This window comes from Macrosteles quadrilineatus, unplaced genomic scaffold (genome assembly GCF_028750875.1).
Source record: "Macrosteles quadrilineatus isolate MER2022 unplaced genomic scaffold, UCM_ALF_1.0 Scaffold_2__2_contigs__length_208266976, whole genome shotgun sequence".
Taxonomy (NCBI): Eukaryota; Metazoa; Arthropoda; class Insecta; order Hemiptera; family Cicadellidae; genus Macrosteles; species Macrosteles quadrilineatus.
In genome coordinates this window covers 16,654,332-16,674,668 of record NW_026542595.1, presented here as the reverse complement: position 1 = coordinate 16,674,668, position 20,337 = coordinate 16,654,332, and the positions used below count along the sequence as shown (strand labels likewise).

Genomic DNA, 20,337 nt, shown 5'->3' with positions numbered 1-20,337 from the left:
ATAGTATAAGATTATACTAAGAGTATACAGCTAGGTCATATTGATTGGAGGTTTCGTTTGGTATATTTAAGTCAAAGGCATTATTCTGTAATAGAAGATAAGGAAGTAAAATTAAAGAAACATATTTAGAACTTTTAAGCCGGTTAAGCCATATATCTATTGAGTTGTTTGATGTAGAAACATCTGGAGGAGTTGAGTGAGGAAGAGTTTGAGAGACACAAGGAGGCGTTGGCCTCTCAGAGACTGGAGAAGCCCAAGCGACTGAGCGCTTTGTCTGCCCGCTACTGGTCTGAGATCACACTGCAGCAATACAACTTTGACAGAGCCAACATAGAGGTGGCTCACTTGCGCACACTCACCAAGCCTGACATCATCAGCTTCTACCAGGTATGTAGAGTACTCAACCGTGAAAACCTCAAAACCATGAATTTTACAGTTGAACCTTGAAAATATAAATGGGCAGACTGATTACTAGACTAAATAATGTGACTTTCAATTTTATACCAGTTCCAGGATTCTGTGATTGTGGGAAAATCGTGATCTTCTGCCGTAATCTCCTAGACATAATGAATTTTTTATTGCGTAAACTTTAGAGACGGTATCCACAATAAATAGCTTTGATTCCCTGAGACTCCCCTTTAAAAATTATGAAAATCCATCCATAAAGATAGGAGTACATTATAAACTGTTATGAGTGTTATGTTAATTTAACCTCTATAATACGACTATTTCTATTCAAACAACCTCAATAAGACGTCTTTTTCCAAATCACGAGGCATCTCAGAACCTCTATGACAAGTCGTTTTGAGAAGTCAACCTTGAAAACACAACTCTACATACATATGTTTTGGAGGAAACAACGTCAATTCAGCTTAGAACAAGTGAAAACCGTACTCCACACGCACCTACCCCACTCCCATTTTTTCAGAAAATTATTTATCTTTGACAGATCAGTAACAGATCAGTTCATTGCGGTCTAAGACTTCACTGTATTACTGATTATCCGTTGTTTTATCTCAATTCCAGTATTTTGTCCTTAAATCGATAACTGTACTTGATACTGCCTTGGACCATAGACTAACCAACACAAGTAGACTTCTCATCCCATTGAATATTTTGAAGCTCATTTTTCATATCTAGTTCATGTCCGGTGACACTGATCGCTAGGGGTGGGCGAGTACTCGAGTAGTTAAAGATACTCGTGACTCGAGTCGAGTAGTAAACGTTAAGCCGATTTCGTTATTTTCATTGATATTTGACAAATAAGTAACAAGAAAGGAAAATGTTTGAGTTTTATTTAATCCCTTAACCCCTTTAAATATTGACATAACGAACGCCAACTAATAATCGGCAACCTAGATATTGCTTGCGTCATCCATTTCACTGACAGCGACAGCTGACACTGGGTAGGTGGTGTGCGAGTGCAATGCATCGAATCCCGATTCGATCCAGCATGCATCGAAATCCCGATGCATCGATTACGTCACGATACAGTTCTAAAAAGGGATGTGTCGATTATCGTCATCGATACCACCGATACTTGGACATTGGTATCGGTTCGGTACCAAGACTCGATTGTCAAAAGTCAATTCCGATGATACCGACACCCGAAAGGGATAAATATTTTATTTTAACATTTATTTACTTTATAGCTACAGTATTAGTTTTGTAATCACGGTTAACAATTTTCATAGCCAACTTAAAAACTATCTAGTTCAAAACAGTGGCGGTGCCGGTGACAATGTTTAGCTTAAGCCACAGCCACCTCTAATACAAGGCCGCGGAGAGCGAAAAGTGGTCCGTGTCTTGGTGCGCGGTCGTCTTACCATTACAGTGAATGGAGAAGTCGCGTACTCTACGTACATAATCGCGTTTCTACTACCCTTAATCATTAGTAATGACATTGAACTTGTTACTACAGCATGCCAGATAGATGTGACGTGCCTGGATGCAAAAATAATTACGAAAGCTCAATTAAAAATTAATAATACGTACAGTGTTCTAAGATTCTAAGTGATCCGCCGCTTAAGCAACAATGGCTTCCTGCTATTCTTCGGTAAAATAAGACATCTTAAAACAATTAATTCTCGTTTATGTGTGAAACATTTTCACGAATATGAACTTAGATTTGTAAAAAAATTTAAGAATAAGACAATGATTCATGTAAATATAGACGCGAGAAGCGAGTTTTAGGTATGAGAATGCCGTATTTCCTTATTTGTCTATCTTATTGATAAAAGCTGTTGTTAAGTGATTAAAATAACTGAAATAACTTGCACTTCACAGAAATAAACCGGTGTTTCTATTAAGTAGCCCTACTAGTAAAAAATATTTACTATACCATCTAACAATAAAAGCATCATAGTCTCCGACTCCAGTCTGAATGTTGATGTGATAAAACAATTCTATTAATATTGTGGAAAGCCATATAGAGGCCTAGTTTCTGAAATCGTTTACAAAATGAAAAACGTTTTGCTTAGTAGCTATTCAAATAAAATAAATTATTTATAGTGTCAGTATGCCTTAAAAGTAAAAACTTCAAATTTTGTTGTTGCTAACTAATGGTTTCCTCAGGTAGACTTAAACATAATATTCCCATTGAAAATTGAAAATTAATTTTATTTGAACAAATTGTTAGAAGTTAGACTAACTTCTAACAAGTTAGTACAATCTCAAATCCTCTACAATTATTGAAGTGGCAATAAGTTAGTCCTACTGTATTACCATTCTTGGTATAGTAGCTATATTTTGTAAAATTTAAGCTCAGTCTGTCTATGAGTTTTTACTATGTTGAATAACATACATATATACAGACACCATGAGATTCTTATGTATAAATTAAAAAAAAAATTGAAATCTTACTACACATTGTAGTCTGCTGTTGAACAAAGAATAATATAAACCCATCCTCTTCAAAAAAAGTAATCCCCATCCATGTGTTCATAAAAAGTAAACTTTTGTGAAATTTTAAAAGTTTGTTTAAACCTAATTATGATAATTGTTGTATAGGTTGTTTCTTATAATATTAATAGAAAATTTTATGGCTATTAAAGATTATGATAATATAGATTATCAAATAAACAAAGGAAATATGTAAAGTCCATCTATTTCCACATTTATCGTACTTAAAATATGTTAAATGCAACCAAAAACATGTTTGTATTTTAGTTTTAGACATATTGTGGTATGTTGCAATTTTTCACTAAATAAAAAAACCTAAATTCTAATATGTCTATTTTACCATACCCTTAAATCCACTAAAATATGTAATTTAAATACTTTCATTCATTGATACAGAGCAGCAATACTCTCATTGATGTTTATAGCCTAGCACAAATGCCGGACGTAGGCGGCGGGTGAGTGCGGCGTTGCCAGTTCGAACGTCGCGCCCTTGTATTAGAGGTGGCTGTGCTTCAGCTCATTGCACAACACAATCTACATTTCAAGATGTCGGACTCAACTTTAGAGACAACCGGCGCGCGAATGTTCTACCAACACGAAATTAATTATACTAAACAATGTCTGTATCAATAAGTCAGACATTTAGATGTATTATTTCTTATTTTTAGTACAAAATAAGTAACCTAAACACGTCGAAATGTTCAGTTTCCTCCCTGCAATATTCAACCATTAAACTTTAACATCGTCATCGTCGTATGGTTAGGCTTGCTTTATATTGCGCCAAAAAGTAGATCCATATTTTATCTGTACTATCTACCTGATTAAAAAGTTAGGGAAGTTTTAAGTGCTACTATAACATAACATAATGTATTTATTGAAAAATATCATAAGCCTTAGTCCATGTCGATTTTGTAATGTTATAACGAATGGTGAATGTTGACAATAAAAGTATGTAACAACAATTCTCATTGGTCAAGAGGGACAATGCACTGTCATGTCAGCCAATCGACTTTCGTGTTTCAATGGAGCTAGGGCATAGGCACGTGAAGACAGAATAAACTAGAACGCAAAACTGGCAACAGCGCATGCGAGAAGTAGGGGGGACAAACACACTGCTCAAGCGCTACAACGCATTAGTGGCATCCTGTCCACACACTGTTGATATATACCAAATTGCAGCATGGTGCCACCATTAAAAACTAGAGTGTTTGGTGTTAAAATGGAGTGTTCATTAGAATTATCGATGTACACAAGGTTTTGGTACCTTCCTTCATCCACTGGTGGCCGCAGTTTGAAAGATGCCACAATTTGGTGTTTGCGAGTATTCGGTAAAGACCCGTATGTGTGTGTGTGTCTGTGTGTCTGGATGTGTACAGAGCTAGAGACCACACCTGTGGTCCGATTTTGATGAAATTTGGTATGTGGGTACTGATCCATCTCCAGGCGTTTTTTCATTTTTTTTGAAATTTAGATTTTTAATGTTAATTTTCCTATAAAAACCCATAAAATAACGGAAAAATCTGATTTTCTCAAAAATAGCCTGAACGATTTTGATAAAAATATATTATGTTTGAACCCTTTAAATTCTGAACAAAATGGTACAAATCCCATTTCTGTAAAAATTACGGTTCAAAAGTTATTGCAAATTATGTTATTTTCCCATAAAAACCCTATAAAATAACAAAAAATAGGTTTTTAGAAAAAAGCCGGTTTTGATTTAACATAGTATGTTATGGTCCTTTCCAGACGTTTTTTTTCATTTTTTTTAAATTTTGATTTTTAATGGGGATTTATAACTCCTACAACCCCATAAAAAACGGAAAAATCAGATGTTCTCGAAAATGGCCCGAACGATTTTGATAAAAATTTAGTATGATATAGTCCTTTAAATTCTGAACAAAATGGTACAAATCCCATTACCGTAAAAATTACGGTTCAAAAGTTATTGTAACTTATGTTGTTTTCCCATAAAAAACCATAAAATAAATAAAAAATTGGATGTTTGGAGAAAAGCTGGTTTTGATCAAAATTAATATGCTATGGTTTTATAATTTAAAAAAAGTACACCATCCCATTGCTGTAACAATAACGGTTCAAAAGTTATTGCAACTTTTGTGTTTTTTAAGGGGGTTGGCACACCAAAAAGTTTTTTTTTCCAAAAATGATTTTATACTGCAATTTTGTAGCCTGAAATTTCCAGTTTCCAACGTTATACAACAGTAAGTAAGTTATTGGCCCTAAATATGATTTTTTAAGAGTATGTCAGCTGTTTTCCAGCGGGGGCAGAGGACAGTTTGATTTTTATTTTTTGTATATTTTAAGTCTATCAAACAAATTTTTTTCAAATTGATTTTATATTACCATTTTGTAGCCTGAATTTTCTTGTTCCAACTATGTGCATTGCACATTGTGCAACAATAAGTAAACTGTGGACCCTATTCTAGTATAAACATTATTTTTATAAGAGTATGTTAGCTGTTTTTTAGCTGGGACAGAGCCTTCCGTATTTTGTGGTTTTCCAAAAGTAAATTTTGTTTAGCACATATATTCCTTTTTCTCAATAACCGCTAAAGATATCAATTTGATTTTTTTTTGTGCTTATAAAAGTTGCCTAGATTCATAATTGGAATGAATAAAAACACAATTACAAACAGTAAAAATAAAAAATAAATTCTAAACAACTGAAAAGGTTATATTTTTTACATTCCAAATGTGCAGAAAGACTAGATCTGTCATATAAAAAATAACCCCCACCACAGCAAACCTGCAGACTAAGCGAATTTCCATTTGCTTGATTGGATTTACACTAAAATGCCTCCTTAAAAATATCACATTTATTCATTATTTAAATAGAATTATTTTAAAAAGTACTTAGGTTTGCTGCAACAGGGAGGGTGAAAAAGTGCTTTTTTTGTAAATTGTTAGTTTAGTAAGAAATTAATGTATTTTCCAAATTCGATCAAAATCTATATCTATAAAAGAGGAACTATGTATGTGTGTGTGTATATACGTTATGGACTCCGAAACCGCTCGACAGATTGTAATGAAACTTTCAGGCATTATTAAGCATCTTTCAAGGATGGTTCGAGTGAAGTTTGGTGCAGATCCGTTAAAAGGGCTCTGCCCCAGAGGGTTTTAAGTGGGCCAATGTCAGACTTTTTGATCTACAATGTTTACAAATAAATATAATTTAAAAGCAGATGTTTACTTTCACCAACTGTTTTGTAGGTTTGAATAATCACAACATGCTGTATTAGCATTAGTCGTGATTTGAAATAGTGCCACAGTGTTTCTACAGATTGCAGCACAGAAAACTATTTTACTTTTGAATAAGTCCAAATGTATTAAACCCCAATCGCAGCACACCTGTGCACTTAACAACGTTTAAATTCTTCAATGTTAAATATTAAAACATATAAACCGTTATCAAAGTACTGTATGATAAACAATAAAAGGGATGACTTTTTTTAAAATTTATGACAACAGCTAATTTGCAACCAAAAGGTGAGTGAGCGTAGCGAACGAACATCAACCTGGAGGCGAGTAAGTGTAGCGAACGAGCTAACCTGAAAACAAGTGAGCGCAGCGAACGATTTCCAACCTGAAGGTGAGTGAGCGTAGCGATCGAACTTCAACCAGGACGTGATTGAGCCATGCGAATACTTATGAAGTTAAGCGGGGCAAAGCCCACGGGTACAGCTAGTATGTTCATAAACAAGCAAACTACAAAAGTTTACTTATTCACCATAAGAATAACATGGGAATTTTAAATTAAAAATTTTTTGGAATTTTCTCCGTAACCATTGGGCCCACAATAAAGCTTCAATATACTAAATTATTTGTTTTTTTTAAGCTCTATAAAATGGTTTAGAAAGAAATTGTGAAATCTTGTGTTTTTAGGGTCAAAAATGGGAAAAACCTATTTTTACCCCACAAAACCCCCCATAAACCCCCGTTCCCATAGTCCAATCATGCTGGTTCGCGAACTCGTTCGAATAAACGTAGGTTTACACGTTTGTACCAAATTTCATTAAAATCCGATCATTTTTGCTCGAGTTATCGTGCTGGTGTTTTTGGCCTCTAGGGACCTCAAAACAAAAAAGTAAATCAGTCCCGGGTCCAGGTCTTTCCATGAATACTACAGTAATAGCTTATTTCCTATATGGGAAATTCACTAAAAACAGAAGTCAGCTATATCTTTAATAGTTTTTGAGAAAAATGTACATATTAATATGGATGAGGATAGGGCGCACCAACCCCCTTAAATATAAAATATCATATTTACTCTCACCGCTTACCCATGATAAAGGATATTGACAAGCTTATGGGAGAAAGTATGTGTCAGAATGCTGATACCGTTTATTACTATTTGTGACACTGATCTATAAAAACCAAAAAATTGGTAAACATTTACAGGTATGGAAACTTGACTCGCGGTCACGTTGCGATCGTCAAAATGACTCGCGGTCAGGGCGTCGCCGTCGGTATGACTCTGCGGTCAGGGCGTCGTCGTCGGTATGACTCCGTGTTCAGGGCGTCATCGTCGGTATGACTCACGGTCACGGAAAGATCATCTGTGACGTAATTTTCCTGGCGGGCGACAAGTGGGAAATTACGCCATCGATAAGTAAACGAGATCCCAGGATTCGCCCTAGTCTGGTCGCGGGGAGTTTCCCAGGAGTCGATAGTAATTCGGATAGCCTAAATTTGATAGCCCTTGTTGTCGGAGCTCGAGACGAACGTTGCGGGCTACTAAACACCCTACTCGAAATCACCACTCTAGCCTAGGGCTTGTGGGGAAATTAATAATTTTGACTTGACTCTGTGGGCAATTATCTCAATGGCACACTACTAGCTAACTAAACGAGAGAACAAGTAAGCTAAGTAGTCACCCCGCTTACCTACGGAGTTAAGTCGTCAACCTGCAACAAACAAGGTTAGTACAAGATAGGCCTAACCTAGCCTAACTCCCACAGAGTCCGAATTTACTAAAACAAGAAAACAAGTTGGCTTAAATTGTACAAGTGAGCCACGAAACGAGAGAAAACTGAAACTAAAAATAAAACTGCTCCTGGAGCTGATAACGAAAAACTAAAACTTTAACTTCCTCACGTGTTCAACTTAAACCAACTTCGACAGAAATTGTCCAGCACAAACCTGTCTGCTGGGACAAACTTTGAAATGTTTGGGAACTTTACAAAGGGTTTTAAGAATTAAAAAGAAATTCCCAAATATGGATTATGAAACGTTAATCGAAATGATCTGTCACCAACTCCGATACTTTAATTAAATGAGTTGGTTAAAGCGTATGACGAGGTCTGCGAATCAGGCCTAGCCTATGAACTTCGACAAAGTTATCGCAGCCAAAACTGGTAAGATAAGGTACGAAAACCTGAGTCGTTTATTTCAAAACTTACCAAGATGACGAAACTTATTGTTTCTTTAAAAACACTTTCACCACACCACTTTTAAATTCCCGGTAAGCTTTCAGAGCTCACAAAACGTAACTTATTAAAACGAGTAAAGCGATGAAGAAGTTAACAAAATCTCTTCAAACCGAAGACGAAAATACAAATGCCGGGAATACGAAAAAACAATTCTTCTCCACAATTCTTCTTCTTCCTTCACCTTCGTCTCAGAATCGAGACGAAAGTTAAAACGCTTCCTGATTGGTCAGCACAAACAGAGTCAGCTGAGTCCCACGTCAGCAAAGGCAGGCGCATGACAGCTTTAACATGCTTACAGCCGCGTACCGCTCAAAAGGTGGTCCGCTGCTCTTCTTTTCTCCCGTAGCCCGCCCTCAGACGCAGTCGAACAACCAAACAACCAAACTGACACCAACGTCGTCTGCGATCTTGGAATTTGAGGTTAGGTGCGATGTCAGTTTAGCGTCGCAACTAGGGCACAACAACAGCTTACATTCAGCTGTTTAAGTTTCGTGGTTTAGCCATTATTTTACCCCCTACACATTTGACCCGTTACACAACGGTATGACTTACAATTTACGAAACAACAGGCACATAGAACAACACAGATTGAAGTTATTTGAGAAAAAAACCAGTTTCATTGGCAAAAAATTTTTATTTAGCCTACCCAAAAATATTTTTAATGAACATGATTACAGTAGCTTTAAAAAACTACTGAAAAACTATTTGCAATCTAAATCATTATATTAAATAGAAGAGTTTTGGAATTTAAATGATTAGAAATATGTTATGTTATGATGTATGTTTGTAATCTATTATTTAGGATACTTGTATACCTAAATTTTTGCTTATCTTTTCCTATCTGTGACGCAATTCATGTATTTGCTGTCAAATACTTGATGAATAAAGATGATTTGTATTGTATTGTATTGTATTGTACTCCGCGGTCACGGCGGGGGTATGACTCACGGTCACGGCGCGATCGTCAGTATGACTACGTAGTCAGGTCACGGCGCGACCATTTGTATAACTCGCGGTCACGGCGTGATCGTCAGTATGACTCCGTGGCAGCGCCGGATTTACCACTAGGCCGTGAGGGCCGCAGGCAAAATGCAAGCAAAGGCTTGACAATTTGTTTTTTCAGAGCAAAAAAATATTTTTTTTAAGTTATCAAATTGCTGAGATCGTGGGTGACAATAATGATGCCCCCGTGATTGCAGCCCACAGGAGATATTCACGGTTTTGCCGCGGTGACGATGATGATATCACCGTTATTTCGGCTCACGGGAGATGATCACGATATTGCCACGGTCACGGGTGTCGATGATGATGTCCCCGTGATTGCGGCCCACGGGAGATATTCACGATTTTGCCACTGTGGCGGGTGACGCTGAAGGTGTAGCCCTGATTGCGGCCCACGGGAGGTGTTCACGATTTTGCTGGGGTCGTAGGTGTCGATGATGATGTAGCCCCCTGATTGCGGCCCCCTGGAGATATTAATGATTATGCCGCTGTGGTGGGTGACGCTGATGATAGCGCCGTGATTTTGGCTCACGGGAGGTGTTCATAATTTTGACGCTGTGGCGGGTGACGCTGATGATCCATCCCTAGTAATTTTAAGTCTACTCTAAGTGTGTCTAATCATCGTATTTGGAAAAGGTGATCTACTGCTATATGCAGCAATTGCCGCCACTTGCCTGTTATAAGTGGTGGGGGATTGGCTTCACTGCCCGCAATGCTTGCTGGATATACGTAGCCCCAGTGTTGGGAAGTAGCGCGCTACAAGTAGCGACGCTACAGTAGCGCGCTACTTTTTTTGTAGCGTTAGCTGTAGCGTCGCTACTTTTAAGATTTTGTAGCTTTAGCTGTAGCTAGCTACATTTTTAAAGTAGTTGTAGCGGAATTTTAGCTACTTTTCTCGCTACATTAACATTGTTTGAGATAGTGATTTTTACCATAGCCTCAATCTTACGTGAAACAACATCTTTCAAACTGAGATTTAAAAAAAAAAATTAGGCCTACTTTCTTGGCTTCATACAGCTGATTGCAGCCGTTTCATTCCCTATTACAACGTTGTGTGGATATGGAGGCCATTAAATGAGTGTTATCCACATTTTTAGCTCTCATTTCCTTAATTTACTACTCTATGATTACTGTCAGATAAAATAAAATCGCTAGATGCAGACGACGTTTAAACGTTACCGGTACCGGTGACAAGACTGACAAGAGAAGCTATTGAATCTAGCTTGCAAGTGATTGACAGGGAAATTAGTAATCAATTTAGTTTCTTTGTTATATCGATAGTGTTTTAACTTGGATTTTAATGGAAACCAACACTAAACCTAAAAATAATAAGAAATCTGGTTTATCAACCCTTGCTTCAGCTGTTGATTGTGGTTCATCATCACAAGCCCTTCCTTGGTTAGATTACGAAGATTTTTCAAAGGTTTACTAAATTAACAAAGAGGAAATTACCTGATGAGTTTTAAGATATGCCTAGACTACATGATAATTGTAACGAAAAAATCTCCATATAACATGAAACTTACATATAAAAAAATAGCATAGTTTGCTCCTGCTAACAGCTCTTGTATTGGACTATTCCTAGGCTATGCTATGGTTTAAGACGAATACCAAGTTCAATTATTAGTAATATATCTGTTTAGTCCTTGCAAGAACAAAGCTACTGTAGCCAACTTCTTACATAGCCAAGTAGGCCTACATGTTATTTTTACTTTACAAATTTCAACATGTTTAAATTAAAAGCCGATTTCAGGATAAGTTTCTGAATACTGTTTTCTGTACCAACTAGGTTGAATCACAATTTGCCCTATGCATAATGACAATAAAGGATGATTTCTTGACATTGAAAAGTGTTATTCATAGAACAAGTAACTTATCACTATGGTTAAAAGTTATAGCAATGTCGTTTTTAACATTAAAAGTAAAGAAAGGCAATAAACTTTAATTTCAATAGGCTAGGCTCTGTAACACAAAAATGTATTTTTAAATAATCGTTTTACAGTTTTAGTGGCCTTAATTGTTGATATAAGACATCTATAAATGAATCTTTAATTAAAGAAATAAAATGAGCTTTTAAAATATAGTTTGGTTGTATGTCCTTTGAACTTAATGACATTTACATATAAGATGCTTAAAAATAATGCAATATTTAAAAATAAGTACTAAATATGATGGGACACCCAACTATTTGGTGCTGTTGTTGTAATGTTACGTTTATAATGCCAACAAATTAAATACAATCTAGGAATAATTTGTTTTCCAAGTAATGTTAGATACAATACTGACATTTCTTGTTTAAATGTTTGTTCAATAAAAATGTTGTTGCAATTAATTTTACATTTTCCTAATGTGCGTGGAATAAAAAGTAACGTCTTTGGGAAAGTAGCTAAAATTGTAGCTGTAGCTACATTTCATTGTAGCTGTAGTTGTAGCTAGCTACTTTTTCGGATCTGTAGCTGTAGCTGTAGCTAAGCTACTTTTTTTGAAATGTAGCAGTAGTTGTAGCCAGCTACATTTTAAAAGTAGCTTCCCCAACACTGCGTAGCCCCTCTAATTCTATTCTGTGCTCTCTGGTCCAAACCCACAAATATCAATGACATTTTGTTTGTTTAGTAATGAATGTATTGTATTAATGTACCATGACTAAAAACTTAAACTGTAGTGTTTTTTATTATACTTACATTTTAATTTTATTCAATAACCTATTTTGATTTGTTTCAAATATTTAACAGTAGCCTACCGTCACTATATATACAGGGTTAGGCAAAAATCTGGACACCCCCAGTTGACTTTTTAACAGGTTGCAGTAGGAAAACCAAACTTGGCACATGTTTACAACATAAAAACTTTAGCAGCCCCAAATAATCAAATGTACACCCTAATGTTCACCCAAGTTTAATCGTGACTTGGTCCTGGATTAAACTTGCAACAGATTGGTTTAGCTGCTGTCAACTGCACGCAGAGCTGCTCCTGCAATTCCCCCTGTATCCGGCCTAAACACGGGATGTTACTCTTGTAACAAATATGACCTTGAAAAGAATTTCATTTCAAAGTTTCTACTAACAAATAGTTTGATGTGTTAAACTTGTATTTGTTGGTTTAATTGGCAAATTCCAATATTAACAGTAAAGATAGGTTACTAGATTTCTATGTTACATCAAGTTGAGTGTGTGTTGTGCTGCAGGAGATGATCAGTCCTGACTCGCCACAGAGACACAAGTTGTCTGTCCACGTAGTGTCTACAGCCGAGGGTGGAGCAGGCGACACAACCTCGAGTGAGAACAAGGAGGAGGTCAAATCTAAGGTAAACATATCAGCATGTACCCAAGCAATTTCAACATTAAAGGAGCCTGTAATTTTCTCATAATTTGTTAATACTGTGTTGGAGAGAAATGGAGTTCAGCTTGCTAACCTGAAACAAGTCCAAGATTTAGATACACACAAAAAAGTACATATCATATCACACATACATTATTGATACAGTAGACCCTCTCTAATCCGGCACTGCACCACTCCAGTAATCCGGCGTCTTATGACGGGAGGTCTTCCGCGATTGCGGCAAAATTCTGATTATCTCCCGCGGCCGTGTAGACATCATAATTCTCTCACGTGGTCATGAAAACGTCATCGTCGTCTTGCGCGATCGCGGCAAAATCATTAACATCTCCCGCGGTCACGGAAAAGTCATCGTCGTCATGCGCGATCGCGGCAAATTCGTGAACATCGCCAGCAGACGTATATTATTTATTTATTTATTTATTAAAATACATCACATAACGCCCAAGGAGTGCTTCTGCACGCAGGCAGGTATATTGTCAAAATATACATTGTGTACTAGTATAGAATAAAAGCAACATAATAATAAACTAGTGTCCCTGTTGCTCGAATTCGAGCAATTGCTAAGTATTACAGGCGTTATTTTAATAACAGTCATAATTTCTGATGACTTTAAAAGTTTCGACTCAAAGATTATGGAAATACTCAAGATGTACATAACAGATTATATCAATTTATCCAGGCTCTCTATCTTTTTTCCATTGTAATATTTACACCCCAAGTTCAAATAAACTGTTAAATTAGCAATCTTATTGGCTGTTTTCAATTAACATAATATGTTCTTCTTCTCACTTTTAATTTCTGACAACAGCTGGAGTTTCATATCAATTTTTGTTTCCCATGTATTCTTATGGAGAAATACGAAACTTTAAAGGACCCCAGGGCCTCACTCTTTAATTATTTCCATAAAAAGAAGTATTAACAGTATTGAACAGTATTGAAAAACAAGTATAAAATACGTTAGATAATTAGCAAAGTTAACAAATAAGTTATATCAATGTCAATAATGTTTACTACAATCAGACTGATAAAAAATCCTCAGTTCTGTAAAAACAGTTGTCTAACAGGTACGACAGTAAGAGTAACCGGAACTTTTTAAATGATTCTACCTCTCTTAGTGATAAAGGAAGCGTATTATACAATTTGAGACCCATATAAAAAGTACTCTTTTCATAAGCAGCAGATTTATGTATGGGGTACTGCAACACAGAGCTCAAGGGCCTAAAGCTGTATTGGGAGTTAGTTCTTTTTTCTTCATAAATAGAAAAATGTTTTTTGACAAAGATTAAAGTGTTGAATATATACAAAGAGGGCACAGGTAAAATCTTCATTCTTTTAAACAAATTTCTACAAGATGTTCTTGGATTAACTTGTGCAATAACTCTTATAATTCTCTTTTGTATTTTAAATATTTTTTTACTATCAGTGGCATTTCCCCATAACTCAATACCATAGCCAATGTTAGAGTGCACATATACAAAGTATACCATTATCTGAGATTTTTCATCTATTAATTTTGAAAGCACTAAAGTAACGTGAAATGCTGCATTAAGCTTTGATTCCAATTTATTTATATGATCAGACCATGTTTAGAGTTGAGTCTAATTTTATTCCTAAAAGGTTGCAAGATTGAATTTTACTTAATGTGTCTTCTAACGGGTTATAGTCAATCTGTCTACTTTTTATGCTATTAGAATGGAAGTTCACACAATATGTTTTATTTCTGTTAGTTTAAGATTATTGGCCAGAAACCATTCAGTCATAAGATCAAGATCATTTTTAATTTCAATTTTTAAAATATCAGGGTTTTTATTTTTTAATACTGCAGTAGTATCATCAGCATACATTACCAATTTTGACTTAAGATTTTGTTTCAAGAGGTCATCAACATAAATAAGAAACAACAACGAACCCATTAATGAACCCTGGGGAACACCTTCAGTGACATTTTTGAAGCTTGAATAGTTAGAGTAATTCAGTTGAACTTTTTGTTTTCTACCCAACAAGTAGGACTCCACCTAGGAGGATTAAACATTAAGGAGAGGACACGCTGTAGTTTCGTTGAAGCCAGCGTACTGGGGAGGGGGGGGAGGCAGCGCTACTCTCCCGCCCCCTCTCATACTGCGTGTTATGCGTTACTGGAAGATTTGGTAACAGAAATATCAATTGACTATTTAAAAATTAGACTTCATCATGCTACGAAAATTAAAAAGTTAAATTCTAACCGTAATATTAGGAACCTATTAAGAGGAAAGTCATATTTATTTACCAATAGTACGTTCAAAGGTGAATAATTTACACAAGGACGACTTGTATTTTAGAATTCGTTGTCCTTATTTTTATTTTTTTCCATACTTGTATTGTGTATTATTTATAATACTCTAACCAGAGCGCGGGACTCCGGTTTATGGGGTCCCGGGTTCAAATCCCGCCATATCACCAATAGATTTTACTGTTCATAAATTAAAACTCAAATCATGAGTAGTACTGTATGTGTATTTGAACATTTTCTTAAAGAGAAATAAAATAAGTTTTAATCCTTTAAAAGAATGATAAACGCACTTTGGCGTCAGAAGACGTGACGATTGTTGAACATTTACACTTTTTACTCAAAGTTTCTTTAGGCAAACAGATCAAATATAGTTCAATATGATATTAAAAAAATCAAGAATTTGATTGCCAAGAAATTGTTTTACTTTTTATGATTGTAATTTAATTGTATTGGTGTAAAAAAAAGTTAGAGCGGCTTTGCAATTTTTCTTAACTTTGGCTATTTAAAATCACCTGCCTAGCACATAAATGACTTAAAACTAGTAAAATATGATATTAACAAATCGAGAAAACTATGAAAAATGCAAATTTAAAATGTATTTCACCACCCGAATTAAAATTTTCATTTTAACCTATTATTAGTAAGATTGTTTTATAAACTGGAAAAATAAAAGTAAAACTTTATTGTAATTATTTTTCTAAATACCACTTTTAAATATAGGTAAATATATATTTTTTATTTCGAGAAACTCTTAAGGAACACGATTAAATTGTTAATTTTTGTAGATACATCATATTTTTTTCAAAAACGTAACTATAGTAATCATATGTTCAAAGTCCAGGTCAATTCTTTCAACTTTGATCTTCAATAATAAATAATAAATAATAGTTTTTATAGGAATGATTGACACCGTTCGATAGGAAATTTAATTTACTTTAAGGATGCCATCGGTGAATAACACAGGTGTTTTAGTTTAGCGGCAATTTTAATTCGAAACAGCGCGCGTCGCGTTTTTCCCTATCTCTCCCATGTTATAGCCGAGGCTTTTTGCCACTCTACGGCTCCGCGTGCCCCTCTAGTGTTCTGCTAAAGCTGGCTTCACCGCAACACGTGTATTCCTATTCGCGTGCCCTCTCCTTAATGTTTAATCCTCCTAGGACTCCACCAAATCATAAGCTTTTTGTCTAATTCCATAAAACTTAAGTTTGTGCAATAAAATATTGTGATTGACACAGTCAAATGCCCTTGACAAATCACAGAAGATGCCAATGGCATACTGTGATCCATCAACGGCGCCTGCAATGTAATTCAAGACCTCAAAGAGAGCATCTGAAGTGTTACAACCCCTTTTAAATCCAAACTGATTACTACAAGGAATGTTAATGGTTTCAAGATATGATACTAGTCTATTACAGATTAATTTTTCATAAACCTTGGAGAAAACTGGCAATAAGGATATTGGTCTGAAATTCTCAAGCTGTGTTTTATCTCCTTTTTTGTAGATTGGACGAACAATACTATATTTCAGTAAATCTAGAAATACACCTTTATTAATAGAAATGTTGATGATGTATGACAAAGGTTCAACAATGCTGTTCTTACAAATTTTTAAAATAAAAGAGGGAATGCCATCCCATCCTGAGGAATTTTTCAATTCACTAATTTTATTGATTTGATCTCACTTCAGGTAGTTAATTTAAAACAATCTAAGATGTCAATACAATTTGTACCAGCATTAGTTAAATATTTATTCACTTTATCCATATTTCCCATTAGATTAAGCTGTTCACTGGTGTGCAAGAAAAAATCATTAAAAAGATCTGCAATTGCTTTTGGGTCTTTTATTATTTTATTTTATTTCTGGATTCCGTTAAAATTAATAATTAAAATCCTGCTTCCTGTTACCAGTTTCCTCCTTGACAATAGACCAAGCAACTGTAGTTTTGTTCTCTGCACAACTAATTCTTTTATTATTAAACTTCATTTTAGCACACTGTAGAACCTTTTTAAAAATTAGTTTATAAGATCTAACATATTGGATAAAGTTGACATCATTTGATAATTTGCTCAACTTATGTAGCTCTCTCTTTTTCCTACTAGCTATTATAATGCCCTTTGTTAGCCAGCTTTTTGTTGTTATCTCTTTGCTCTTTGTCTTTACCAAGGGAAATGCCAATTCATAATGATACATGAAAATACCAAGAAAATGTTTATAAGCAGTGTTAGGATCAGAGATTTTAGCGCAGTATAAAGAATCCCAATTTTCATTACTGATTGAATCTTGGAATTTTAACATGTTTTCTTTCTTAAAATATCGCTTTTTGGTCTCAGTTTTGTTTTTATTTACTTTATAATTTATATTAGTCGATAAAATCTGATAAGTGTGGTCAGATATGTCAGTATCTACAACTAAAGTTTGACAACTGTCTAAAGCTACATTAGTAAACGCGTTATCTATACAGGTTTTAGAAACATTAGTAATCCTAGTGGGTTGTAAAATAATAGCAAACATGCTGTAAGATTCCATCAGGGATTTGAAATGCACTGTGTGAGGTTCTTTTTTGAACAAATCAAAATTAAAATCTCCACATAAAAATATACTGTACTTAGAATATTTTTTAACAATATGAGAAAGCAAAGAATTTCTTTAAAGTTGTTGTATCATTGTGTGGTGGTCTGTATATACACACTACCAAGACAGGTTTAGCTAGTGAGGCTTCAACTGCACAACACTCGAAAACAGATTGCATGGAAAATTTGCAAATGTCATGTTTTTCCGTGGCTCTAATTGTGCTGTAAGACAGTATGCAGACTCCACCTCTTGTTTGATTTTCTCTAATAAATTTAGAAGAAAGCTTGTAGTTTGCTAATTTTTCCATAATAAATGCATTGTGATTATTTAACCAGTGCTCAGAAATACAAACAAATATCGGTTTGATTTTCATTGATTGAAATAGTAAATTTAACTCATCGATTTTAACCTCAGTATTCAAACCCTGGATGTTACAATTGAAAATACTTAAGACTTTAGGGATGGATCTAAAAAACTACTTGTCTGAATCACTGCACCAGAACATTTGCCTTGAGCACTCACACCACACCTATTCCCATCAACCTCAGCACACCCCACATCACCGGATTCTGTAGAGAGCTGTTGAGATGTGTCAGGGCAGAAACCAAACGACTGCAGATTAATGCTGGCCTCAATCGCAGGATTTTCTTCTCCAGATCTTATTACTGCTTCCTCACTTCTACTCTTCAGATGACCACAATCCATAAGAGGGTGGGAAGAACTTCGCTGTTGGTCTGGGATGGTTTTGTTCAAACTTATATTTGCAGCTGATCAATCAAGGGTGCACCTTTGGTGTTGAAGCTCTCTTGCAGTTGTGGAGATGTGTCAGCGGTGGCATCTGCCCACTTGGAGGTAATGATTTTTTGCAGTTTCATTAGAAAGTGAGAGTGGGAGAGACCATTCCACAATTTTCTCTGCGCTTTTGGCGGATTGTATGAAACAATACTAATAGTTGCATTTGAATATTTTTGTAATTGAATAATATTATTTGCAAAGTGTTCAATTTCCACACGATCTCACACACACCCCATCACAGAGCAAATGAGATGATTTAAGTTCTTCTTTTTAAAGTTTTTACTCAGCTGCTCAAATGCTTCATTGTACTCTTGCACTGTAGGTTTTCTATTATAATCTTTCTTCGTAACCAGGCTGAAGATAGTCGCTCCGTTTTGAACAGATTGCATGGTGAGTTTAGAGTCAATGTAATCAGACTTCTTCGGTCTGCCAAATTTTCTTCTAAAAGCAACCGCCACACCTGCTGACATATTTCTGCTATGGTGGAGGTTTGCTGATATGGTGTGCGCAAATGCCACCTTAGGATCATTTGTGAATTGATCAAACATGTCCCACATACTGCTTTCTACAATATTGATGTTGCCCTCTTTAATAGTTGTCAAGGTAGGGGAGTTCTTAACAGCTGTAGGATCAAAAAGACTCCTAATCATAATTGAAATTTGTTTCTTTCCAAATCTATTAAAATGGAGGCCATGTCTGGTATACAGGTTACGTGGTAACTCATGTAATGGCAAAAAAGATGCGTGGCTGAATTCTTTCACAATTTTTTCTAAGTCCATATTAAGATAGTATATTCGGTTATTTAGAGCTGGGTTATGGTGCCTGTATGGTAAACCGGGGACAATGATGTTTGTGTGAGAAGTATTCTTTAAACCCTGTTTTACAACACACTGTAAATTTTTTTCAGCCTGACCTATCTCTTCATTTGACCCACCAAGTACTACCAGAGTATCAGACTTAGTGAACGACTTTGTCAGTCCTTTCACATCCTTAACAACATCAGAAATTGTGGCATTTGGTTTAAAAATACAGCTAATGTTATAACCATTATCAGGCCATGTACTATTTAGGTGGGAAACTAAGTGCCTTCCATGGCTATCCGCCACAATCAGGATTTTTGGTCTATTGTCTGGTCTATTTTTACATTGGCGACTTCCACTTTGTAAAGGTACATGGGTGGGAATATTTATACTGGGTTTTTTGTTAGCGTGTTCCACATTAAGCTGACTTTTCAATTCCTTAATCTCTTTCTCTAGAGCAAAAATTTGTTTGTGTAGGGATTCTACTTTTAAATCAGGTTTTACTTCTCTCATAATCGTTAGTAATGCATCCTTTTCAATAGACAATCTATTATTTAAGACATATGCAACATATGATCTTTTTCTGATAAGGTCACCTTCAGTTAGTTTTAGTTTTCCAAGATAATCTATATCCAGACATGAGTCATCATTCATGATGTCTAGGATCAAACTTTCAATAGCAATTATGGAGCATATAGCACAGTCATAGCCATTTAATTGAGTCGGAAAAGAAGCATGAGTGAAATCCAAGTCTTGTAGGTCAAGGTATTCCATCAGTTTACTTGCAACAGTTTTTGCATGATTCAAGACAATGTGTGCTGAAGAATCTACATAAATAATATTTTTCTTTATCTTATCGATTACAAGTACGCTCCAGTGAGAGCCACCAGCCTTATCTAGGGATGTGGCATCATTGATTGGAATGATGAGATAATTATAACTCTTAAGATTATGTCCTTCCAAGAAATGTTTATAATCCTGCATATTTTTAACTATGTGTGCAATCAGCGGATTTAATATGAGGCAAGATTTACTTGAAAGCCACAATTTTGAGTCCAAAACCTGAAAATATTTTTGTAGGGTGTCATCAGACAACCAACTTTTAGACAATAGTTCACTACATGTTGATATAGTGACAAAGTTGTAGAGATATCTGTTTGGGCTGCTGAGGATGTCATTGCCGTGAGCAATGGTGATGAAACCGTGATCTGC

At 35.4% G+C, this 20,337-nt stretch overlaps 1 protein-coding gene across 1 annotated transcript in view; it reads left to right on the top strand.

Annotated features, from left to right (window-relative positions):
• Window positions 1-20,337, top strand: part of LOC128985893 (insulin-degrading enzyme-like) — a 154,939-nt gene that overhangs the window by 125,893 nt on the left and 8,709 nt on the right. The window contains 2 exon segments of the mRNA XM_054405868.1: window positions 178-387; window positions 12,535-12,654. Of these exon segments, the coding sequence (XP_054261843.1) occupies window positions 178-387; window positions 12,535-12,654 (330 nt within the window).